Source organism: Schistocerca serialis, chromosome 8 (genome assembly GCF_023864345.2).
Source record: "Schistocerca serialis cubense isolate TAMUIC-IGC-003099 chromosome 8, iqSchSeri2.2, whole genome shotgun sequence".
NCBI lineage: Eukaryota > Metazoa > Arthropoda > Insecta > Orthoptera > Acrididae > Schistocerca > Schistocerca serialis.
Genome location: NC_064645.1, coordinates 551,098,015 through 551,118,106, shown reverse-complemented (window position 1 = coordinate 551,118,106; position 20,092 = coordinate 551,098,015). Strand labels below are relative to the sequence as shown.

Below are 20,092 nucleotides of genomic sequence, written 5' to 3'. Positions count from 1 at the left end.
ATTTGGTCAATAAACTGATGAATATCAGAGCTAGGAGTGCGATAAATAGAGATGATCACTAATTTAAGTTTGGGAAGCAATAGTGCAGCAATTTCAAAAAGTTGCTCTTTGCAAAAATGATCGACTTTTTGTGCTACATATTCAATGTTAGAGTTTCTCTTTATAAAAATAGCGACTCCTCCATGACTAGTTTTGGTTCTACAATATGAGCTTGCTAATTCAAATCCTTCTGGGGTATACAGGGCAATTTCAGCTGGTGTGAGCCAGTGTTCATTTACACAGAAAACATGACATGGGTTTGAACTTAGGAACACATCAATTTCATCTATTTTGTTTTTGATTGATTGTACATTTAGGTGCATAATTAAAGTTCTGTTTTTGAGAAGGATAGGCAAGGAATTAGGAGCTTCTATATTTACAGTTTTTGTGGCACTGGCTGGAGGATGACAGTCCATAAAAAATCTTCACTGCAGCTACTCACATTCTTACTGCTGGTAGATAAGCAAGTGGCAGCTCTATCGTTCCTCGTGGCTGTTGATGTGGCTGTATCCGCAGTTCTAGCTGGTGCACTGCTGTTGTCCTCTGTTGAAGTGGCTGCTGTTGTTGATCTCACACAAGGTTCATACCACCCTGGTTCTCTGACTGTCTTTTGGGACTTACTTTTAATTAGTTCACTTATCAGTTTTCCTAATTTGCACTTTCCTTTATGATTCAAGTGAAGTCCATGTCTGGTGAAGTATGTTCTGTCAAGTGAGCTGATATCTATTAGTTCCACATTACTGAACATCTTACACGTCCTATTGAGTTTATCATTTATTCTACGAATTTCTTTGTTTATGGGTGAGTATTCAGGCAGGTCGTATCTGTGGCTGAAGTTCACGAGTATGATATTCGTGTTTGTTATGAGTAATAGAAGTCTCACAAGCTGTTTAAACATGTACATAGCTCTGTTTTTGTATATGTCATTAGCTCCAGCACAGATAATTACACTGTCTTGTCCAGTACAGTTGTTTTTCACGATGTTTTTCGTCGCTTCCTTGAAATCAGCGCCTGGCTTGATCATAGCTGTTACTGCCAATGACTTACTGATGCTTTTAAGCTATTGAGAAAGTCCCTTGGCGTGGCTGTCCCCATATAAATCTATTTTTCATTCGCACTTTTTCACAGAGCGTACTTCATTTTTGTTTACACTTTTAAGAGTCTTTTTGGGTCATTTTTCGTAGATAGATTTATACTAACGGCATTGTTTGTACTTATTATCGGTCTTTTTGGCTGATTTTACGCCATGAGAACTGTAGTAACGGTATCGTGAGTTTGTTGTGTGTTCACATCTAGGGGTGGGAAAGCATTTTTGTCATTGTTCATTGCCCTGCGTTTTTCCTGACACTCGAGAGCACTGCATTTGTTTGTAACATTTAATATGTTCACACTTTTAATTTTGTTTTGCACAACATTCCATGGAACACTGTTTGTAGGTTGGCAACATGTGTCTTCGTTTAGATCCGAAATGCTCACAAGGCTGCTGGTTTTCGGACACATTTGCGTCTCTAGATTCACACATTTTTCACTCAGCGCGTTATATTTCGCTTTTAAAGTGTCTAGTTCACTTTGGAGTCCTTTTATTAACGCATCTTTGTCCCGTAAAAATATCTCGTTGGCACGTTTCCGTAATGCTCTCCTGACGTGTCCACACGAAATCATTTGTTACAAATTTTGCAGATACCTTTGAGCACTTCTCATGGAACCAAAAGTTACACATTGAGCACCGAATGCCTTTCACTACTCTTTTTATGCACAGTTTACACTTGTTACCAGTATTAAATTCATTTTTCTCACGATCGTTCTCACTTACAACTTCAACGTGCGCAATCTTGACCACCATCCCGGCATTTGCCTCGAGCGATTTTAGGGAAATCTCAGAAAACCTAAATCAGGATGGCCAGACGCGGGATTGAAGCGGGTAGCAGTGTCAGCCGTTTTGGCAATGTGTATTAACAGTTCGATAATCAGAGCACAATAGTACAGAGACTGGGACTGTACACGATTTTTAAAACAAAAACCTCATAACTAAAACATGATTACGGAAAACATTGATAGCTATTAATACATTAGAATATCATTTACCATTAAAGTTTCATTTATTGTAACTTAGTAATGAGATATCTAATACACCAGTAAGGCCTACATCCAAGAGTATAACAACATTAGCATATCTATGGTACGGATTCTTGTCTTTGTTTACATCAGGTTTATTCATATGATGATGAAAGTATGGCCAAAGTTATTAAAACTAAAAATTTCTCTGCATCTTTAATTTAAGATACAAAATTTAGTGATTTAATTCCTTATATCAATATTAGAATGTAAGGTAACTGCTTAGAGGAGAAGGCAGAGGGAGTACATAGGTACATCTTTGTTATGCAAAAAGAGTAAAGTCTGTAAGCACTTTTATATGTACAATATGAGAAATGTCAGATCAACAAAAAAGTTATATTCTATAGGATACTTTTAACTTTTTATTCCTACAATAGCAGCCTATACTTTAAAAGGATAATGAACTAATGGAAAATAAATAGTGGGATGCAAAAAATGGAATTAGTGAATTATAGCTCAGGGTTCCTAATCGCATGCTTCTTTAGTGTACACAGATTTGCTATGTGAGAGGCGTTCAATGAATTCGAAAGTAAAGTTCTATGTACTGACTTGGCAGAAAATCCTAAGAAATTTTGGTCTTATGTCAAAGCGGTAGGTGGATCAAAACAAAACGTCCAGACACTCTGTGACCAAAATGGTACTGAAACAGAGGATGACAGACTAAAGGCCGAAATACTAAATGTCTTTTTCCAAAGCTGTTTCACAGAGGAAGACTGCACTGTAGTTCCTTCTCTAGATTGTCGCACAGATGACAAAATGGTAGATATCGAAATAGATGACAGAGGGATAGAGAAACAACTAAAATCGTTCAAAAGAGGAAAGGCCGCTGGACCTGATGGGATACCAGTTCGATTTTACACTGAGTACGCGAAGGAACTTGCCCCCCCCTCTCGCAGCGGTGTACCGTGGGTCTCTAGAAGAGCGTAGCGTTCCAAAGGATTGGAAAAGGGCACAGGTCATCCCCGTTTTCAAGAAGGGACGTCGAACAGATGTGCAGAACTATAGACCAATATCTCTAACGTTGATCAGTTGTAGAATTTTGGAACACGTATTATGTTCGAGTATAATGACTTTTCTGGAGACTAGAAATCTACTCTGTAGCAATCAGCATGGGTTTTGAAAAAGACGGTCGTGTGAAACCCAGCTCGTGCTATTCGTCCACGAGACTCAGAGGGCCATAGACACGGGTTCACAGGTAGATGCCGTGTTTCTCGACTTCCGCAAGGCGTTCGATACAGTTCCCCACAGTCGTTTAATGAACAAAGTAAGAGCATATGGACTATCAGACCAATTGTGTGATTCGATTGAGGAGTTCCTAGATAACAGAACGCAGCATGTCATTCTCAATGGAGAGAAGTCTTCCGAAGTAAGAGTGATTTCAGGTGTGCCGCAGGGGAGTGTCATAGGACCGTTGCTATTCACAATATACATAAATGACCTGTTGGATGACATCGGAAGTTCACTGAGGCTTTTTGCAGACGATGCTGTGGTGTATCGAGAGGTTGTAACAATGGAAAATTGTACTGAAATGCAGGAGGATCTGCAGCGAATTGACGCATGGTGCAGGGAATGGCAATTGAATCTCAATGTGGACAAGTGTAATGTGCTGCGAATACACAGAAAGATAGATCCCTTATCATTTAGCTACAAAATAGCAGGTCAGCAACTGGAAGCAGTTAATTCCATAAATTATCTGGGAGTAGGCATTAGGAGTGATTTAAAATGGAATGATCACATAAAGTTGATCGTCGGTAAAGCAGATGCCAGACTGAGATTCATTGGAAGAATCCTAAGGAAATGCAATCCGAAAACAAAGGAAGTAGGTTACAGTACGCTTGTTCGCCCACTGCTTGAATACTGCTCAGCAGTGTGGGATCCGTACCAGATAGGGTTGATAGAAGAGATAGAGAAGATCCAACGGAGAGCAGCACGCTTCGTTACAGGATCATTTAGTAATCGCGAAAGCGTTACGGAGATGATAAATAAACTCCAGTGGAAGACTCAGCAGGAAAGACGCTCAGTAGCTCGGTACGGGCTTTTGTTAAAGTTTCGAGAACATACCTTCACCGAAGAGTCAAGCAGTATATTGCTCCCGCCTACGTATATCTCGCGAAGAGAGATTAGAGAGATTAGAGCCCACACAGAAGCATACCGACAATCCTTCTTTCCACGAATAATACGAGACTGGATTAGAAGGGAGAACCGATAGAGGTACTCAGTGTACCCTCCGCCACACACCGTCAGGTGGCTTGCGGAGTATGGATGTAGATGTGTGTGTGTGTGTGTGTGTGTGTGTGTGTGTGTGTGTGTGAGAGAGAGAGAGAGAGAGAGAGAGAGAGAGAGAGAGAGAGAGAGAGAGCACATGCACATAAAACATACAGAGAAAAAATGGAGATGGACAGAAAAGAGCATCACTGTTGTAATAGTCTACTTCTTACAATATCCTTAAATATATCAACATTTTAGACAATACAATTCAACCAACCTTTATGATGTGTGTAAAATGTCTGTAAACGAGAACATCGAGCAGTCAGATCACCTCGTTCCCAGCGGAATGCAAGTACAGTAGACACACCATCTTGTGTCCGTTCTTGTTCAGCTGCCATTTCTAGGCGTAGCCACTCACAGCGATAGCCCGAAATTTCCTCAGCCCGTCGCCATGTTGTATCACCACTAAAACGCACTAGTGTTCCTAGGACAACAAACTAGTATCATGTACAATCTATATAATGTGTCAAAATTTAGCACTGTTCAGTGCAAACGTCTGCAACAGCTAGATGCAGATTTTTGAAACTCCATTCCATATGTTACGCTTGAGTGCTCCTTGTTTACTTATATACACTGCACTAAACAAAAAATCTTTGATCACAAAAATAGTAATACAGGAGAAAAAGAATACAATCCAAACTATTATCTGCAGCAGGCCAACCCCCCACCCCCAAACCCCTCCAAAGAAGAAACTATAAAACAAAAGGGTCATGCGAAAGCTGTGACTGCTATCCTATAAAGTGCAGTTCACTGGAGTCAGAGTTATTCCTAGCTGATTGTTGCCTACAAAAATATCAAAGCCGACATGAAGAAACATTCAAGGAGTTCTACTTTTCCCTTCCAGTCACCCACACCAAAGTACAGCGATTTGATAGTCAGAACTAAGAACTCAGTTCAGTAAATGGACAATCGTATGGTTCACTCAATAAAACACTGTACCTGAGGAATGTTGTTACTAACACATTCCATGTAACTCTTTACAACATATACACTGACTAAATTACTGTTAAAATGTCAACACGGTAAAATGTTGTTGTTGTTAACATGTGTTATGAACACAAAAGTGCTAAGAAACACTCTGAAAATTTTATTAAAAGCTACCAATTTAACAATATAAAACTCCTTTGATTATTATTGTTAATTTTTATATGCTTTTATTTTCTAACAGATTAAGTTGCAGACAGGCACAATTAAAAAAACACTTACATATTAGCTTACACATACAGCCTTCGTCAGAAAAAGAAACACGCCATTCATTTACACAAGTAGGCACACCTCGTGCACACATGAGCGCCATCTCTAGCAGCTTGGAGCAGAATGCCAGAGGTAGTGGTCATGCGTGTGTAAGATGAGCTTACTTGTGCGAATCAATGTTGTGTGTTTCCCTATCTTTTTCTGATGAAGGCTGAGGCCAAAAGCTAATGGGTAGTTGCCTTAATTCTGCCATTCTGCTACTTGTATTATCTTTACAGTAAGCATTAATCTATCTTTTTCTTACATTCTTGACATTGCAATGAGGAGTTATGATTGGTTTTATTTTTTATTTTTTAACGAGTGTATGTGTGTACGTATGATCTATCTCCTCATCAACCACTACACCAATGTTAACCAAACTTTGTACATGTAACACTTCTTGTCTGTAAAAAGGCACTATGAGGGTAAGAACCACTTAACTCCCGTTTAGGTGGAAGTGACAGAGAGAGGGGCTATGAGGAGATGGACTGAGAGAGGGGAAATAGAGAGACAGAGGCGGAGGACATAAGAGATGACGGGGAGAGAGGGGAGGAGGAGATGGACAGAGAGCTGTGGGTAGGAGGAGATGGACAGAGTGAGTCATGGGAAGATGGAAACAGACAGAGAGAGGAGGGAGGAGGAAATGGACAGAGAGATGTGGGGAGGAGACTGACAGAGAGACACGGGGAGGACGGGGAGGAGGAGACTGACAGAGAGAGGAGGGAGGGGGATATGGACAGATAGTAGTTAGGAGGAGGAGATGGACAGAGAGATGTTAGGAGGAGGAGATGGACAGAGAGATGTTAGGAGGAGGAGATGGACAGAGAGATGTTAGGAGGAGGAAATGGACAGAGAGATGTGGGGAGGAGACTGACAGAGAGACACGGGGAGGAGGATATGGACAGATAGTAGTTAGGAGGAGGAGATGGACAGAGAGATGTTAGGAGGAGGAGGAGATGGACAGAGAGATGTTAGGAGGAGGAGGAGATGGACAGAGAGATGTTAGGAGGAGGAGGAGATGGACAGAGAGATGTTAGGAGGAGGAGGAGATGGACAGAGAGATGTTAGGAGGAGGAGGAGATTGACAGAGAGATGTTAGGAGGAGGAAATGGACAGAGAGATGTGGGGAGGAGACTGACAGAGAGACACGGGGAGGAGGAGACTGACAGAGAGACACGGGGATGAGGATATGGACAGATAGTAGTTAGGAGGAGGAGATGGACAGAGAGATGATAGGAGGAGGAGATGGACAGAGAGATGTTAGGAGGAGGAGATGGACAGAGAGATGTTAGGAGGAGGAGATGGACAGAGAGATGTTAGGAGGAGGAGATGGACAGAGAGACGTTAGGAGGAGGAGATGGACAGAGAGAGGAGGGGGGCAGATACAGACAATACAGACAGAGACAGAAAGGGCAGAGGAGGAGACAGAGAGGGCAGAGGAGGAGACAGAGATGGCAGAGGAGGAGATGGTCAGAGGGGGCGGGCGAGGAGGATACGGTCAGAGCAGGGGAGGAGGAGATGGTCAGTGCAGAGAGAGGAGGATATGGGAAGAGAGAGTGGAGGAGGAGACGGGCATTGAGGTGGGAGGAGGAGACGGGCATTGAGGTGGGAGAAGGAGACGGGCATTGAGGTGGGAGAAGGAGACGGACAGAGAGGGTGTGGAGGAGGAGATGGACAGAGGGGGTGTGGAGGAGGAGACGGACAGAGAGGGAGTGGAGGAGGAGACGGACAGAGAGGGAGTGGAGGAGGAGACGGACAGAGAGGGAGTGGAGGAGGAGACGGACAGAGAGGGGGTGGAGGAGGAGACATATCACATTCTCTGCCAGGGTTTCGGCTACCTCTCGTCATGCTCTGAAATGAGGAATGTCCTATCCACTATCCTCTCCACCCCTCCCACAGTGGTATTCTGCCACCTACCAAACCTACACAATATCCTCGTCCATCCCTACTTGTACCACACAGCCAAATAAACTCAAAGTCTACATGAACAGGTCCAATGGTACCAACTGACTGCTTTGTCATCCTCAGACAATAGGTGTCACTGGATGTGAATATGTAAGGGTATGTGGTCAGCACATCACCTCTTGGCTACTGTCAGTTTTTGTGACCAGAGCCACTACTTTTCAATCAAGTCTCTCCTCTACTGGCCTCACAAGGGCTCAGTGCACCCCTACTGCCAACAGTGCCTGGCAGATCTGAGACCTGGACAGCCACACACCCAACTGCTAGCCAAGCCCGGCAGTGCTTAGCTTCGGTGACCTCGTGAGAACTGATGTTATCATTGTGGAAAGGCCACTGGCCCGCACGGTCGAATACCACAGATAAATATAATGTCCTTTCTGGAGTTCTATGGAACAAAAAAGCAGGGATACAGACATACATGTGTGCAATAAGAGTGACATACGAGCATGGGGGTCCACAGAAATTTATCTAAGAGGGGGCAAGAATCAAAAAGTGCCTTTGCTTATACAGCTTTGTTGACTTGCAGAACCTGTTGTGACCCAAGAAATAAATTTGACAGGAAGTCACAAAATTACTGTATCTTAAATGGTTGAAGGCTACCTAGTCAATATCTTTTTGAAGATAGATTACAAAAGCCTGATTCATTAGTATATGCAAAGTATACATTTTTATATTATTATAATAAATGTGAATGGCGGAACTCTTTCAAAACGAGCATCAAATTAGTCAGTAGAAATAACTCTTCACAACTCAGGACTGAACCGTAATCTTACAACACATTATTGTGTAGCCACTGCAACTGGACTGCATAACTCGTACCTCTAAGACTGCATGTCATGATGGATTGTGCACTATTAGTTTAAGTAGATTCCAACACTTTTTCAACAATGATATACAATTTTTTCATCTTCTCACAAAGAAAATGATAGTTATTCTCCATCTGGGATCATAGATGAAGTATAGGAGAATGCTCCTACAGCCTTCTCTCTACTCTACTACAGTCGCACTGCTTTCTATAACTGAATGCAGTCACTTCGTGCAAGACAAACACTAGCCTGAAGTCGAGATTAAATTGAGCAGCAAGCAAATAGGTTATCTTGTGGGAATTGAGGACCGATGCCCAGCAGGTATACTGCAGCTGTGTTTGTAATGTGCTGAGTGTTAGAACAGCCTCTTTCTGTACTTTGCCAAGTTCTATACAAGGAAATGACAGAAAGTTCTGTAAAGGTTCATATCTGCCAAGATTGTGAAACAGTGCCAAGACAGTCGCCACAGCAGCCTGCCACCCAATGCCAGGGTATTTTTCCTTGGACTTTTAAAGTTAACTCTGTTGTTTAGTAGAAACACAGTGCCTCTCTTGCCCCTCTTGTGGATGCCTAAGCATATGGTTTTAGGTGGGTGAAGCCACAGGTAAAAAGCTAGTTCTAAATAAAATTCACATTTAATCTCAAATCACACAGGTCAAGAGTGAATGGTTACAAAACTATTTCAGAGGTTGCTACAAAAAATAGATGTTGAAGTTTCACATGATACCTCTCCAAAACTACAATATTTTGATTTTCTGATGATTCATTAAAATGCTACAGACCTCTCTAAATGAGAGTAATTGTGAAAATGTCATAACAAAAGAGAAAATGTAAAAACTGTAATAAAGAAACAAAATGCGATAGAGATCTGACTTTATTTTCAATAAATACTTTGTTCCTAATATTAAGAGACATGATTAATATATAAACACCGCTCTCTCCTTCTTTTTTTTTTTTTTTTTTTTTTGGAAAAATAAACAGTAAAAACTTGTAAGTTTTTCAAATTTATGTTTTGAAAATATGAATAGTCACAGGGTGTTAACTGTCTTGAGAAATGATAAAGTGGAATGACTGCTAACTGTCAGCTATGACATTACTGGATGAAATTCTTAAATTGTCAAAAATATTTATACATAAAATAGAAAGGATCTGAAATTTTTTGTTTATTTAGAAATTATTTTCTCCAAAAACCCCTATCCTAAATGCTCCCAAAACTTCATGGTATGTTAGTTGGTCATTTTACTTGTAAGAGAGGGCAATACTTGAATCTACAGAACGTGGGAAATTTTTAGGTACACCTAAGGTCAAAACATCATGGAAACTTAAATATTTAAATTGATCACTGATTTTAAGTAAATGTAATGCAAAACTGGTATTTCTTAATCAAAATAATTACATTACAACATTATAAGTAAGTGGGAAAACAATTCATAATTTTGTTCGAAAGCATTTTATAACAAAAATGAGTTACAGAATATTTATACTCATTTTATTTTTATGATATTATTCACAAATTGTTATTGCCTTTTGTCATGATTTTACTTCTTCACAACTTTCCATGAATTAAAATTGCCTACAATGTAACAATCAACACTGCACAAAACAGTTCATTTGTTTGTTTCATCTGCTTCTCATTGAACTAGTATAGCCCAGCTGAATTTGCATACAAACAAGAATGATCCAACAAGAGCAGTACTTGGAAAAAGGGAACTGCACATCGATCTTTTGATGATGGCCATTTGAAAGCATTAGCAGGACCATGATGCATCATTAAGAAGACGGTTATTTCTGGCAGCTCATGAGATACACTTATTATGTGTCCTGCCCACCACTAATTGTCATACACAAGGAATGAAGTGACTCATTATAAAGTCTTCTAATGTATACTGTGGTCTCTGCATTTAACACACAGTAACAGGCTGCATTTTGTGGAGAATTGTTTTTGCAATGTACATGCCACTTCGGGATGCAACCCAGTAGTGACTTGATTGAATTCTTACTACAGCCTTCATAGCAGATCACCCTTCTCTCTTTTTTTAAATGGAATTCCCTTAAAGTACTTTCATTTCTCTTATAGCAACAAAGGCTTCATGCTAAAGATTAAATCTTGTTGTAAGATGTTTACAGAGAGACCTCCTACACCATCACATGCACTTTTTCCATGATTTGTTGCTGAAAATATGCATTTTTTGTCTTAATTCCTGTACTACAGCGTTGAATAAGCTCTTAAAGCTGAAATCAGTTTTTAAAAAGAGATGCTGCACCATCAGTCACATGTTTAGGAAATGCATGGCCTCTGGATGCTATGTCATCAATTATCATGCTGATTGCTTAGAATGCAAGTGCACTGCCATGAATTTGATCATCACTGACAATAGGAAAACAGTGTGATGGTCCAAGGTAGTGAGCAACACATGTGAATATTGGTACCTATGATGTGTGCCAGTGGTAACTTAGAATTTTGTTCTTCAAAGCAACAGATCAGTTCTCAGCAAACTCTAAATGAAGAACTAATGTATCAGTGTTCTGGGATGTGGATGATTTTACTTCTACTATGGCCTGTCTCTGAATCCTCCAGATATGATGGTGAGCTATTTCTTTCATGACTCAATGCCTAACCTCTTTAACAAACTTCTCTGGCTCAACTGTCTTCTTCATCAACTCTCCTCTCTCCCACAATGCATAGGTTACGTCTTTGTCAGTATCCTGTAGGTGTAACGCTTCAACAGTCACCACTTCAGCACCAGTACACATCGCACACTCCTGCAACCACCATTTATCTTGTGACACAAAAGCACCAGGTCCATCTGTTACTTCTTTCCTGTGATACTTCTTATGGCAAAACAAACAAGTTTCAAATTAGTGCTGTAAATAAATGTGCATACTTCATGCACTGGTTGGTATTTTAACCATTTTGGTCGTAAGAAGTAGAATTTTTGTGCGACCAATTTTTAAATTTGTGTTCTCCTCTTTCATGAGGAGATATGCTTCTCTTATTGATGTACTCATATATCTTTTTTACCTTTTTCACAATTCTCACTAACAGAGATAACATCACCCTGGTTAGGACTTTGCCTGCTGCAATCTTTGTCACCACATAGGTAATATTCCAGAGCAACAGTAAGTGTATCATCTTGCAGTAGATGCCCACAGTAAGAAGCTGGGCATGCCCAAACACCATTTTGTGTCAGTAGCTGTACCTTCTCAGTATTCATGCACATATCACTATATTCAGGTTCTGCACCAAGTGCATCTACATTATACACTTCAGAGAGTTTTGAAGATGTTGCTTGTGTAAAACTTGTTTCAATTTCTTTTCTTTCAGTTTTCTATTTACATACTTCTTACCTTTCCTGGACATTTAAGAGGGGATATAGTAGGGGCTACAGCAGAAATGCTAACATGCAATGCATCAATAACTTCACATCCAGGAATACAAAACATCTGCAATGTCTTCTTCAGTTTCACATTCGGGTGATGGTGATTGTTCAGCTGTGTTGTCACTACATTTCGTATTGTAGTGAGAGACCCACACTTCTGGGTGACTTTCCTGGAATCCACCCCTTTTCCAGACCTCTTCGATCCTTTTCCTTCAACCTTCTTCCTTCCCCTTCAACTCTTCTCCCTGCTGAAAAAGGAGCCACTGGCTCTGAAAGCTTGCCTAATTATAACTTTCTTTTGTGTGTGTGTTCTGCCACCACTTGGTGAGTAGATCCTCAAGATGATTTGAATCATCCTTTTTCTTGTACTGCTATTCCAAAGGACAGAGTTGGGCTGTCTTATTGCTCACTTCCCTTAACGTATTTTATTATTTAAGTCAACTATGGTTGGTTGGTTGGTTTGGGGAAGGAGACCAGACAGCGTGGTCATCGGTCTCATCGGATTAGGGAAGGATGGGGAAGGAAGTCGGCCGTGCCCTTTCAGAGGAACCATCCCGGCATTTGCCTGGACTGATTTAGGGAAATCACGGAAAACCTAAATCAGGATGGCCGGACGCGGGATTGAACCGTCGTCCTTCCGAATGCGAGTCCAGTGTCTAACCACTGCGCCACCTCGCTCGGTTAAGTCAACTGTGCTTCTGCTACTGAATGACAGCAATCTGCTCAAGTATCTGAAAGGATTACATCATTTGAATTTTCTCAGTTCAGTGTCTACATCTTCTACATTTCTTTTTCCTAACACTACGCATTCAGTTTTCTGCATTTTTTCTTGGAATTCCTTGAATTCTTCAGTTTTTGCAGCATGTAGCTTGCACCACCAATATCTTCAGCAACAATAACCTGATTGTCAACAAGAGAAGGATGTACAAAGTTTTATCTTCTGGGCATATTCCCATTTTGCAGCAATCTTTTCTCCATCTCTCAGGAGCTTCCTGTAAGTAGTTTGTAAATAATGTTGACAGAACAGAAACTATGATTGGTGGGGAAATTATGTTTAATCCTACAAATACAGCCTGTGTAGAATTTCTATATAGCTTTAACTTGTTTGTGCAAAATGCTCCCATTTATCATACTAGTACAAAACTTATTTTTTTTGGAAACAAACATCAGCAACACACCCTAACAAAGGAGTATCACAGGGCTTAGCTGTAGCTGAACTCTGCTACATATAGTGGCACAGGAGCAACAATAGCACACAGTCTGGTTGGAGTCCAGGCAGCAAGTACACACAACATCCCAACTCACATGGAAACAACACACAAATGAACACCCAGAAGGACACCATTAACATATGAAGTCGTTGAATGCGTGTAAAATTTTCCTCTTTGTTGCTAGTTACTGTGCATCGCCGTGCCTTCACTGGTGGAATGTGCAGTCTACCAGATGAAAATTGGTTTTATTTTTCTTCACACTTTTATTGTTTCAACTGATCCTCTTGTACATTGATATATTCTCTTGGAGACATGTCTAGACAGTTTTCTTTAGTTCATCATATTTCATAATGTGAGTATTTTCATTTATTCAAGATATCATCTTCTCTTTAACCGGCAAACCAGACAAAAAAATTTGTCAGGCCAAGAAGACATCAACCAATACAATTTATAACAGTCTCTAGTCTTCATAATTGGCTCAGTTCAACAAGGAAGAGGGCCCACAAATTTCTTTAGGTATGCCATACCCATCTGAAGCCACTCAGTCATAATTAGATCCCAAATAGCTACGAATTGCCACAGGACTTTCTTCGTGTTGTCTCTGTATTTATAAACTGATCAATATTATGAGAACAATTAGTACAACACAAACCATGTCATGACAATTAATTAAAATATAGGCTACCCGTTACATGAATGATGGTATGGTGCAATCTAGGAACAAAATTTAAGAGTAAATTGTAGTTCTACCTGGCTGGAAGCAGTGCCACACTGGAGCAGGCCATGGACAAGAATGGAGATCCTCACGACTACTGGTGAGAGATGCTGGGCTCATGAGAACTGAGCTCTGTGCCTGCTGTGTACTTGGACTTGCAGGCGGCTCCACTTTTACTGTGGTGGCAGTAATAATGGCTTGTGCCGGCTGCTGTGGTGGAGTAGGTGGTGGGGTGACATCTGAATTCCATGAAAAGCTGTATGCCCTACAAAATAATTGTAAAAAATCTTCATAATAAAATCTGTAAATAAAAAAAATCTCTAAAATTTGTATCATTTTAGTGGCTTGTGTTAACAATCACAATACAAGATTAATGTTTTGAGGTTATACTACACTGATGGAAAACAATTTTAACACCAAGAAATAATTAATGTTATTTTGAGAATACTTTCATCTAGGTAACATATTTAAGTGATTAACAATGCAAGATGATAGGCCAATGTAAGCATGACATAAATCAGTGAAAATGTGAAATGCTAGTACATTAATAACTGGTGTAACTGCCAGAATACTGAATGCAAGGAAACAAACATGGATGCATTGTGTTGTACAGGTGCCAGATATCATTTTGTCGGGTGAAGTTCCATGCCTGTTGCACTTGTTTGGTCAATACAGGGATGGTTAATGTTGTTTGTGGATGACGCTGGAGCTGTTGCCTGATATGCTCGATTGGAGACAGATCTGGTGATTGAGCATGCCAAGCCAACATGTCGACACACTGTCAGTCACATTGGGTTATAACAGCGGTATGTGGATGAGCCTTATCCTGTTGGAAAACACCCCCCGGAATGTTGTTCATAAATGACAGCACAACAGGTTGAATCACTAGCTGGACGTACAAATTTGCTGTCATACAAAATCGCACTACAGACAATAACCAAGTGTAGGTCCAGTGTGTGTAGTATGCAGACTGGTTGGTTGCAGGCCTTCAACTGGCCCCCTCCTATCCAACACATGGCCATCAATGGCACTGAGGCATAACCAGTTTTCATCAGAAAACACAACAGAGCTCCACCCTGTCCTCCAAAGAGCTCTCATTTGACACCACTGAAGCTACAAATGGCAGTGGTTTGGTATACATGCTACAGGCTTGAATTTGTGATTAAGTAACCAATTTGTAACAGTTGTGTCACTGTGGTACCAACTGCTGCTGCAGATGCAGTACGATGTGCCAGGACCTCACACCGAACATTATGGTTGTTCCTCTCAGTAGTGCCATGTAGCCAACCAGAGCCTGGCCTTCTTATGACTGTACATTCTTGTGACCACTGCTGCCAGCAATCATATACAGTGGCTACGTTCCTGCAAAATCTGTCTGCAATATTACAGAAAGAACGTCCAGCTTCTCGTAGCCCTATTACATGACCTTGTTCAAACTCAGATGGCTACTGATAATGGCATTTTTATCACCTTAAAGGCATTCTTGACTAATATCAACTCACTACATCCAGTCTCAAAGATAACTAGTGCTCATGATTGTTACAGCATGTATTTAATGCAAACTCAATTTGCACCCTCATAGTGGTACTACTAGTGCTATAAATGAGTCAAAAGTAGGTTGCATTGCCAATTAAATGTTGTAAAAAATATTTAAGTGGTTTACTAGAGGACGAATCAGAGACGGGAAGTGTAATTTTTCATAATAGTTCGTTAGAAGTTAGATATAACCTTAACAGAAATTCATTTATGAAGGGAAAAAATACATCCTGCAGTACATCAGCAACACATTATGCTACAATTCAAGTAAAAACAGAGATTATATGATAAAATTGTAATACATCTTTCATTCTGCATTTTAGTAAGCACACCTTGCCAGAGGCATTAAAAATAAATCTCCGTGGTGATGAGAGGAAGTTAGAGTGTGGATCTCTTCTTCTCAAATATCACCAAGGAGGTCACCAAGAATTATGTCCCCTTTGACAAACAGACCACCATCAACAGTTTCACATGCTCCCATTCTGTGAGACATTGTGAAGGGGTTTGTAATTTAATCCATAACAATAGCACAGATAATCATAAAGATTACATCTCTCCACCCTGTTGCCAGCCAAATACTGGAACTGCAATTTTTTTTTTTTTTGTCTCCAGAATATACACTGATGAGCCAAAGAAACTGGTACACCTGCCTAATATTGTGTAGGGCCCCCGCAAGCATGCCGAATTGGTGCAACACGACATGGCATGGACTCATCTAATGGCTGAAGTAGTGCTGGAGGGAAATGACACCATGAATCCTACAAATCTGTCCACATATCTGTAAGAACATGAGGATGTGAAGATCTCTTCTGAACAGCATGTTGCAAGGCATCCCAGACATGCTCAATAATGTTTATGTCTGGGGAGTTTGGTGGCCAGCGGAAGTGTTAAAACTTAAAGTATTTTCCTGTAGCCACTCTGAAGCAATTCTGGATGTGTGGGGTATTGCATTGTCCAGCTGGAATTGCTCAAGTCCTTTGGAATGCACAATGGATGTGAATGGTTGCAGGTGATGAGGCAGGGTGCTTACGTACATGTCACCGGACAGAGTCATATCTAGACGTATCGGAGATGCCATATCACTCCAACTGCACACGCCCCACACCATCACAAAGCCTCCACCAGCTTGAACATGACCCTGCTGACACACAGGGTCCATGGATTGATGAGGTTGTCTCCATACCTGTACACGTCCATCCGCTTGATGCAATTTGAAAGCAGAATCATCTGACCAGGCAACATGTTTCCAGCCATCAACAGTCCAATGTTGGTTTTAGTGGGCCCAGGCGAGGCGCAAAAACTTCGTGTCATGCAGTCATCGTGGGTACACACGTGGGCCTTCGGCTCTGAAAGCCCATATCGATGATGTTTCATTGAATGGTTTGCATGCTGACACTTGTTGGTGGACCAGCACTGAAATTTGCAGCAATTTGCGGTAAGGTTGCACTTCTGTCGTAACACTGAATGATCCTCTTCAGTCACTGTTGGTCCTGTTCTTGCAGGATCTTATTCCAGTCACACGATGTTGGAGATTTGGTGTTTTACTGGATTCCTGATGTTCACAGTGCACTCATGAAATAGTTGTATGGGTAAATCCACTCTTCATCGCTACCCCGGAGATGCTGTATCCCATCACTGTAATCCCACATTCAAACTCGCTTAAATCTTCATAACCTGCCATTGTGGCAGCAGTAACCAATCTAACAACTGCATCAGACACTTGTTGTCTTATACAAGCATTGACTATCATAGTACCATATTCTGCCTGCCTTTTAAAATGCCCGCCTATACTAGTTTCTTTGGCACTTCAGTTTATGATGATTCCCCCAAAATTGAATGTCTTTGTAGAAGCAGGTGGTAGCAGCATTGGTTATGAATATTAACAGAAAATGAAGTTATTACCAAGTACAGAACAAAGACTCTTGGAACTAGCAATCAGCACAAATACAGAGATTTTCATAGCCTTCTATCATCCAACAATAGAAAGGAAAACATGAAATAAATTAGAAGTATTCAAGGATCAGGCATTAAAGTCATTGAGATGCTCAGATCAATGAAAATACAGCAGAAAAGGATGAAAAAGTAATCAATACATTTGTCTACTGTCATCTAGTATGAGATCAGTCTTTCTATCATGACTGACAGGAACATTACATATGAGAACATAAGCCTTTGTGGCAACATTCTTGGATAAACTATCACAGATTTCATGTCACATCAGATTTACATGTGATCTCAAGCTTTTGATGACTTCCTCTGTTGCCATTGTTGGGTCTTACCTCTTACACCATGCAGTACTTTATCTAGTTCACTAAATTATGACATGGAGACTTCACAAAGTCGCAAAACTTCTATATGCTATGAGAAATAATGTTTTTCTTTTAGGAATGTTAAGAGTGATGCCAATTTCTTTGGATAGTCGATAATTCAGTTTATTTCTCTGCAGACTTTCAGCATTAACCATGTGTCTTCATGCTGCCGCATTCATAAGGGATTTTAATTCCAGAAAAATGAGACTACGACTGTCATTTACTGGATGCAACATTTTTTCAATTTTCTTTGTTGGTCACAAAATATAACGAATGTTGTCTGACCAGGCCTCTACCTATTTTGTTTGTTGTAGTTCTGAAGAAAGGAAATAGTGTTATAGACTGATCTTCCAGTGATGATTGAGTACATCTGTGTTTTTGTTTCGTAGAGATGGTTGACTTAATATCTCTTTCCCTGTAGCCAGATCTCTGAGTTCAGTTGGTTTTTGAGCGAAACAGTTTTTTAGCTTTATCAGCATTTTTAAAACTGCTCTCTTTTAGGTTGGATGATGAAAGCTTTGCGCACTAAGATATAGGTCAGTGAGTGTTGCCTTCCAGTACACAGAGTTGCTAAGCTACCCACCTGATTTTCCTTCAAGGAAAACACCTAAAAATTGCAATTATTCTCTCCCTCCACCTCTGCAGAGAACTTGAATCTAGTGTGCATACTCTTTACGTGAACAGGTGAAAGCTTCAATACAATGTGTCCAGATCACAAAGGTGGTGTTAGTATAAAGAAAGATGCAAGATGGATGAAGAAGACCTCAAAGTCATGAAACATTTATCCAGGAAAATTACATGTAAATACAGAACCAAAATCTGGCACAAGCATACTTCACTTCATTAGACAGAGAAGGGGGGGAAAAAAATACTGAAAACAAGTAATTTAATATTCTGGGGAAGTGACTCAGTTCACTGGCCTTAATAAGCTGATTGAAGTCAGATGAGAAACTGAATAAAAAGAACCAGTAGCAGAGAGACAAAAATCGAAAGCCACATAGCCTTAAAAAAGTAGTCATTACAAAAGAACTAGAGTTCTATGAAAGTAATAAGAAATTTTGTCTGACAAAAGGTAGTGTGTTTCAGATCAGGCACTGAACCTGTGGAGGTGCTGCTGGTCAAGTCCAAACAAATAGTTATCAAACTATAGAAAAATACGTACCTGACAGAAAATTAATGACAGTGATATCCCTCTTGGTATAGTCACAATACCACAAAATGTCATAAGTAACAGAGCCTACAATACAATATGTACAATAAATAAATAAGTAAGTAAATAAATTCACAGACAGACAAATGTTAAGTGAAAAAAATCTTATCATTGAAAATCCAGGATGGAATAATGACAATATTACAAAAAGGATAGACTGCTACTCATCATACAGTGAAGATGACGGGTCGCAGACAGGCACTACAAAAGGACTGCTAAACAAGTAAACTTTAGGCCAAAAGTCCTTCAACAGACACACACATTCATGCAAGCAGAATTCACACACACATGACCATTGTCTCTAGCTACTGAGGCCAGACTCTGAGCAACAGGGTATGATGAGAGAAGCAAATGGTGGTGTGGGTAAGGACGGGGCTGGTGCAAGGAGGGGGAGGGAGAGAGGTGGGGGACAGTAAAATGCTGCTACAGGTATGTAGGATATATTGCAGGGAGAGTTCCCACCTTCGCAATTCGGAAAAGTTCAGTGAAGCAGTCACTGAAATGAGGAACGTTGTATTGGGCTGTGTGCTCAGCAACAGGGTGGTCCAGCTGTTTCCTGTCAATGGCCATTCATGCAGATAGACAGTTTGTGAAACTTCCTGGCAGATTAAAACTGTGTGCCGGACCGAGACTCAAACTCGGGACCTTTGCCTTTCGCGGGCAAGTGCTCTACCAACTGAGCTACCCAAGCACGACTCACGCCCCGTCCTCACAGCTTTACTTCTGCCAGTACCTCGTCTCCTACCTTCCAAACTTAACAGAAGCTCTCCTGCGAACCCGCACTCCTGAAAGAAAGGATACTGCAGAGACATGGCTTAGCCACAGCCTGGGGGATGTTTCCAGAATGAGATTTTCACTCTGCAGCGGAGTGTGCGCTGATATGAAAATTCCTGGCAGATTAAAACTGTGTGCCGGACTGAGACTCGAACTCTGGACCTATGCCTTTTGCGGGCACGTGCTCTACCAACTGAGCTACCCAAGCACGACTCACGCCCTGTCCTCACAGCTTTACTTCTGCCAGTACCTCATCTCCTACCTTCCAAACTTAACAGAAGCTCAGTTGGTAGAGCACTTGCCCACGAAAGGCAAAGGTCCCGAGTTTGACGTCTCGGTCCGGCACACAGTTTTAATCTGCCACGAAGTTTCATATCAGCGCACACTCCGCTGCAGAGTGAAAATCTCATTCTGGAAACATCCCCCAGGCTGTGGCTAAGCTATGTCTCCGCAATATCCTTTCTTTCAGGAGTGCTAGTTTTTCAAGGTTCGCAGGAGAGCTTCTGTTAAGTTTGGAAGGTAGGAGACGAGGTA

General features: G+C 40.8%; 1 protein-coding gene across 1 annotated transcript in view; it reads right to left on the bottom strand.

Moving 5' to 3' along the window:
* LOC126416667 (HMG box-containing protein 1-like) overlaps window positions 1–20,092 on the bottom strand; it is a 66,841-nt gene that overhangs the window by 18,408 nt on the left and 28,341 nt on the right. Inside the window, exons 3-4 of the mRNA XM_050084467.1 lie at window positions 13,765–13,994; window positions 4,640–4,846 (exon numbers count right to left, since the gene is read on the bottom strand). Of these exons, the coding sequence (XP_049940424.1) occupies window positions 4,640–4,846; window positions 13,765–13,994 (437 nt within the window). The remainder of the gene's footprint in view (window positions 1–4,639; window positions 4,847–13,764; window positions 13,995–20,092) is intronic.